This window comes from Limulus polyphemus, unplaced genomic scaffold (genome assembly GCF_000517525.1).
Source record: "Limulus polyphemus unplaced genomic scaffold, Limulus_polyphemus-2.1.2 Scaffold331, whole genome shotgun sequence".
NCBI classification, from domain to species: Eukaryota; Metazoa; Arthropoda; class Merostomata; order Xiphosura; family Limulidae; genus Limulus; species Limulus polyphemus.
In genome coordinates, this window is record NW_013665941.1 from 160,927 (window position 1) to 168,132 (window position 7,206).

The 7,206-nt window shown below is 30.1% G+C and overlaps 1 protein-coding gene across 2 annotated transcripts in view; it reads left to right on the forward strand.

Moving 5' to 3' along the window:
* The window catches only part of LOC106457442 (RING finger protein 10-like), a 41,360-nt gene that overhangs the window by 26,336 nt on the left and 7,818 nt on the right, over positions 1 to 7,206 (forward strand). For both annotated transcript variants that reach the window (XM_013916862.2, XM_013916863.2), the window contains 2 exons: positions 2,347 to 2,480; positions 3,180 to 3,297. In XM_013916862.2, coding sequence (XP_013772316.1) covers positions 2,347 to 2,480; positions 3,180 to 3,297 — 252 coding nt within the window. The remainder of the gene's footprint in view (positions 1 to 2,346; positions 2,481 to 3,179; positions 3,298 to 7,206) is intronic.

Below are 7,206 nucleotides of genomic sequence, written 5' to 3' on the forward strand. Positions count from 1 at the left end.
TAATGTATAATGAAACGTAAGAGAGAACTATCAATGAATTGTGAAAGAAAGGATGTGGCAGGAGGGGTCTGATTTTCTATTTGATAACTCTGTAACCAAACAAAATTGAAGGCTATAAAGTTATGGTTTGTTTGAGCAATAAAGATTTTATATAATATTTAATGTTTCCTTTCATACATTTTCCAGGGGTGATGGATAAAATAGGGATAAGAGAAAATGTGTCACGTGGGTCACACTATTGGAAAATCAGGATCTTGTTATATATTTCCTTATAGAATTAAGAACTTAAAACTAGTATACATTTAAAATATGGATTATTAGCTAAGATCTTATGCTATTCCAATTTGTATAACATAAAGAAAAAGTAATTTAATAAAATTTTGAATGTAAGACACTAAATCATTGTGTCATGCGCAGTAAAGGCTACCTGGGGAGACAGTTAAGTATATAAATATATGAAGGAACTAAAACTATCCAGAATGTTTCACTGATGTTTGGAAAATATTTCCAGTTTTTTCTAATTCTTATACTATATGGTATTTATTTAGGCGGTTATAGAGATTACCCAAATTAAATTTGACAATTTTCAGATGAAGAAAAGTATTTTTAATCTTGAATTCAAAATTACTTTGCATGTTGGATAGTCAACATTCCAAAAGAAACAATTCATGTGCAAATCTTTAGTTAGAAAATCTAAATACTTAGTTAATAAACTTTATCTTGTCTACAAAAGCCTTGTGATGTTTACTGATAAGCTATGAAGATACATATACGTTATCAAAAGTTATAGTATGACTATTCTCATGTTTTTTTTTATGGTTATGTAGTAGGTGCAGTGCACCTAGCTCCATAGTCAAAGAGTTAATTGAGTGTTTTTACTGAAGATTTGTCCATGAACATATGTAGTCTGAGTGCAAGGTGATTTCATGTTAAGATTAGAAATTGTTTTACTCATCTTACAGTTTTATATTTCATTTGCATAATCTCTAAAACCTTCTAAAGGAATCTTTATAATTTATTTTCTCTGTCCTAACTGTATACAGACTCAGTTGATTTGACCAACTTTGTAACTATCACAAAAAATACAAAATGAATCTAAGTTTGCCTTTTTTTCCCTAGAATCAATGCAGATTGTAAAGAAAAACTACAGTTGTTTATCCTAAATAGGTTAAGTCTCATAATTTTCTACATCTATTTTATTTTTTTATTGCCATCTGAACTGTGTCTAACTAATAACCCCATGATACAAGCTCTGAATCACTCGACAAACGGAGCTTACCTTGTCTAACCTAATAGGTTTGTAATTTTAACATCTTAGTTACTTTTATGACAATAAATAAAAAGTATGCATAAAAACAAGAAATTTAGTACTTACCTTTGGCCTCTTGTTTTTTTGCTGTCAGCCTGCTGATGGAATTGAAGGTACTAGTGCAGTAAATAATTTTATTTGAAGAATGCATATAAGAACACAGAATAATAGCATGTACAAAGCAAACAATGTCCAATAACGATTATAATTTAACTGGCTTCCTAACTATGGCATAAGTACCTTAAAATAATTCCATTACTTACAAAAGCAAACTTTCAGTCTGTAGGGTAATTAACTTAAAATACCAACTGCAAACAACATAACATTATACATGATGTAATAGAAAACATCAAAAAGAATTATTGACAACTTGTAAAAGAGAATGTTCAAATGTATGTGGCAAGTAGGTCTTCCTACTTTATGTCTGTAAACAAAGTAGACTGAAGACTATAAAATGAGACTTTGCATTAGTAATATCTATTCTGTAATGATTAAATTACTTTAAACTCAGGACATCAGAGAGGGGTGGTGAAAAAATAAAGAATGGGTAAGGCATAGCAAACAAATGTTGATTCTTATACAAGGGGAATTTGAGGATTTATTTAAATAAACTAAAACGTATATAACATTAAAATTTGATTTATTAACTACATTTTGATGCCATGTTTATTCATATACATTGATACTAAAGTAGCTTAAGTTTTGAGTGTAACTATGTAAAAGGTCGTGACATGCATACTTTGACCTACCAGCAGTGAGAGGGTTAATACCTGACATTAAATATTCAAAAGTATTAGACAAATATATTCAAACACAGAGAGAGAGCAAAAGAAGAAAAAAGGAAAATATTGTATCCCAAAAATGACTGTTTTTGTAGTGGCTATCTAGGCAAAAGAAATATGTTTGTGACTTACTCTGCAGATATTTGATACATGATGTATCAGTAAAAAAGCATTACTGATAGCCTACTTTTACATAATATAATGTATTTTATTTGAGCTACTATGTTTTCATTACCTTTTTTCTTTCACTGACAGCATCTGATGGGCAGAATATTTTTCTGCATGCTCTGAATGTTCGTATGTTGATAAAGGAGTATGGAAGTCTGGAGAATTGTCCCACTACATTGGCTGCTAAGATATTGGAACTTGAGGGTTTTTCAATGGATGAGGTTTGTTTTGTAGTGTATTAGGGGGAAAAAAACTGAAACTGTTTTCTAATCATTTTAGCTATCACAATAGATGTAACTTGGTTGCTCATAATTATGTAAGTTTTGGTCATTATAGGGTGAACTTATCAAAGTTCATGTCCCAAAAGAAGTGTAAATATTTCAGTTATTGAGCAGTAAATGATGGTTTAAACTATTCTGATAATGACTACAAATAATTGTGGTACTTAAAAAACATTTGATAGCTGCATAAATTGTGTAAAGGTTTAAGACATTTTTATGTGCATGTAGCAAATGTGAGAACATAAAGTTTGTTATACAGATAGTAAACATTTATTTTTATTAAATCTCCTCCAATGCTAGCTTAGACTTATAAGAACTTGTATTAATTTGACCTTGCCTTTTTAAGAGCATACAAGAAATGTGGAAAGATCAGAAGTTGTTTGTCACTATAGCTTATTGATATTAAAAAATAAGGTACCCTAATGTGAAGCCTCTTTGATAAAATGTAATGTAGGATGCTTTGAGAAAAACATGCTCATATTTTTCAAACTCATGACAGGTTTGTTTTATTTATGTATTTTTTTTTATTTGTTTAATTTTATAAGTATCTCTTATGAAAACTGTACAAACATGAGTATCTATAACATTGTATATCACCTAATTTATTCTGAGATTTAAAAAGTAACTTAAATATTGTAGGTTGCTAGGAAACGTTTGAGATACCTTCAACACTTGCCACTTACTTGTGAGTTTCAAGTTGTAGAAGCTGAATTAAAGCCACCTGTTGTGTCTCAAGAAACAGTGGAGATGTTTAGAAGTAAGTTTGTCTTTAATTTGTGTTACATTAGCAGTTTTCTAATCAAAGATTATTTGCTGTACTTGTACTGATATGCCGTTTGTCTTTGTCAGTTGTGGTTCATACAGATAGGTAAAATATCTGAAAATGAACAAAAATATATTAAACATAAATTTTTTGCAGTTCTTAAAAGTACACTATATACAGACATACACAAATTTTGGAAATTCAGTAATACATTGGGAAATGAAATAGCTTTAACCCAAAAAATTAATCTTGTTTGACTTTTGAACAAAGGTTTATTAATTTTATGCCTAATATTCATGAGATTTTTCTAAGTTAATTTAATGTACACTTTTTGAGAACTTATTAAAATAAATATTAAAGTTTTTTTCTACTCAACACAGACTGAAGTTTTGGAGTGGATTGCTTATTTTTATTTAACTTTTTACAATGTTTTGACTACATATAAAAGAACTAAATACAAGAGTCCTACAAGTAGAATCTCAACAGAAAATTGTCACCTTACAATATTTACTAAGAGATCAATGTTCTGGAGTATTTGGAAGACTGTGATAAGGAATTTTGTGATTCACAACATTTACACACACCAACAACCCTGCAAAACCTACCTATAACTAGCTTCCATAATATCAGTAGCCAATCTCTTAAAGAAATGTCTTTAAACACAAGTCTAGTGATAAAATATGGCACAACAACAAAAGATCTGTTCACTAAAATGCAAAAAAAACTAATATAAAATTGGAGAAAACCATCTGTAGCCTCAGATTTACAAAAAAGATTCGAACAGGAAGAGGTTATTACTAAAGTTTATAAAATTAAACCATCAACTATGGAAAAGGAGATTTCAAATGCAATAATCAGACAAAAGTACAGAGACATTAATAATTTGAAAAAAAAAAAAGATTCAAGACTACGTAACCCTCAGCACTGCATCAGGCGACTCACGCATGCTCTTAGGAGTTATCAACTCAAACTGGATAAACCAAAGAGATAAAATAGAAATTAGACACACTAAAAAAATAGTTGAGTTAATCAAAAGAAGGAACCTGGTAGACAGTAAACATGACAACACAAAAAACAAAGACACAAATATAGTACATTTATAAAAAAACAACCCTAACACCAATGCAAGAAGAAATTCTAAACAAAGACCTAAATTATGCAATGACACAAAAATGTTCCTACCTTAGAGATCAAAGCCAGAATAGAAGATTTAACTAGAAAATTATTCCAGCAAACAATCAAAGAAAAAACTAAGAAGTAAAACAGCAAACAAGAATGCCTCATCTATCAAAATTAAAGAAACATAAATAATCAACAATATAAGAACACAGACAATGAAACTACAGAGACATTTCAAGGCAAGAATAACAAAATGTGGTTCTTTAAAATACCAACTGACAATGAAAACCTAAACAATTTTATCCATGAAATATTGTGTAGAATTGAAAGTTATCTACTTAAACACATAACATTAAACAAATTGTCAAGAAACTCCAAATATCAGACCTAAAAAAATTGTGGAAAAATTCACAAAAGCCCAATTGACATTTGCCCCATCCTTTCCACTTATGGCAGTTATAACCATGAACTTGCATGATTTCTAGATTTTCTGATCAAACCATTACATGACGACAATAAATACAAGGTTAGAGGTCTTCTAGTATTTTGAAGCAGTCTCAAAAACCTCAACAGTTGTCACAAAATGTACAGTTTTGACGTAGTCTGCATGTATACAATGATACCGAAAGATGAAGCAACAAACCTAGCTATAGAAATTATATCCCAAAATTCTAACAAATTGCATAACAACCTGAGCTTGAAAATTTTGAAAGACTTGTTTCACTTTGCACTAAAAATATGTTTCACCTGTCAAGACAAAACTTATGAACAAATAGATGGCCTAAGCATGGGCAAATCTCTTTCACCTGGATTATGTGAATTGTATATCAACAAAATAGAACATCGGGGCATTAACACAGCTCTACAACCTACCACATGCTGGGTTAGATACGTCAACGATGTATTTTGTGGATTTGAAATAACAACCATCAACAGTCATTTCTACAACACGTAAACAATGTTCACTCTAACATCAAATTTAATCATGAAGAAGAGAATGAAAACCGGGTTTTAAATTACATGAACATAACAATAGAAAGAAACTCCAACAGTTTAACACTAAAATCTTCCACAAGTATGGTAATGATAACAACTATATAAAGTGGGACTCCACCCACTCAACTCAACAAAATATTGACATGTTATCATGCATTTATAACACAGAATTTAATATATGTAGTAGCAGCAATCTGCAGCATGAACTAGAATCAGTATCTGACACATTTATTAACAAATGTCACTTCCCTAAACACATTGACACTAAAACCTTGCCAAGTATAAAAACAAACTCAATAAGAGAAAGAAAAAAAGAAAAGGAAAACAACATGCACAAACTTAGACACACTAATAGGTGTCTTATCATATCATAGCTATGTAACCCAAAACATCATAAACATTTGGAAGCAAGCATAAAAAACTCAATATAAACAACAAAGTTACTTTTATTCAAAAATCAAGCACTAAAATCAAAGTTCATCTGAAGACGGTTTATTCTGGCAACTTCAATGACGGAAGTATCTTCAAATATCAATGTGATGTCACTTACATAAGTGAAACAAGACAAAACATAAGCATTAGGATCAAAGAACATAGAAATTCCCCATCACACATTTATGAACACAGCACAACAAATCAACATTCCAACTTACATTAACAACTTTAAGATATTGTGCAATGAGAACAACATTAATAGAAGAAAAATAAGAGAAGCATTAATTATTTGTATCACCCTCTATGTTTTTCTATATTGAAACTAAATGCTCATGCAGTATTTCACTAAGTAGAGACAGTTTCCTGATGATGGGCACACAAGTGGTTGAAACGTTAAAAAAAATTAAATAAAAATAAACAATCTACTTAAAAGATGTTTCTTTAGACTTCTATTTAAAGTGTGTAATGAATTTCCTCTCCTTACAACAGACTGAATTTGCTAACTTTGGTACTGACTTTTTATATATCATTCTATAACTATCTACAATTAAGACTTAACTACACTGACTTTATTGTAAATAAAAGATTCATTTAATACTAGCTCTATAGCTGAATTCTGTTGAATGTATGATACTGCATCTCACCACATGTTCAGTTCTTGATTTGTGTGGCTTACAGGTGTGCTTTTTCATGAGGGTAATGAAACAATTTATACATAGGTACTCTTCTCTGATATGCCTTTAGTAATTTTAACCCTCTCCAGATGGATCACAGGTCAAAGGCCATATCATTGCATTTGTTGATTCATATTCAAAATCTTAGTGAACTATATGAAGTTTTGTCAATACCTTTAGTATTAAACTGTAGATTATAATTCAAATTTTAATATTATAAGTTACTTAATTTCTTAATTTAAAAGTAAATATTAAAAGAACACAAACATCAATTTTTGTGTGTCATGTGGTGTGTTGAATGCAACACTAGTTCAAATTAAATGTTTGTGATGTCAAAATGCTAAGTCTTTAGTTTCGTACAAATTGGAAACTCAAATTACTGATATTGACAAGCTAAAATATAAAATAAGAACCTCCTATTTTTTCTCTTTGCTGATATATCGCTCACGTATTGAATCAACACAGTGGCCCCACTCACCTCTTTCCATTTTTGGAAACTGTCCCTTATATACACTTATTTCAATATATGACATGAATAACCATTTGAAAGCTCAGAATGTCCCCCTAATGGCTTTCTCAGCTATTTTCATGTGTTAGGATGCCATCTCTTTCTTTTGAACCAACATTTCAAGGAGGTAGGTTGTATCTTTAGTCTGCTCGAAATTTTATATATTTTTAG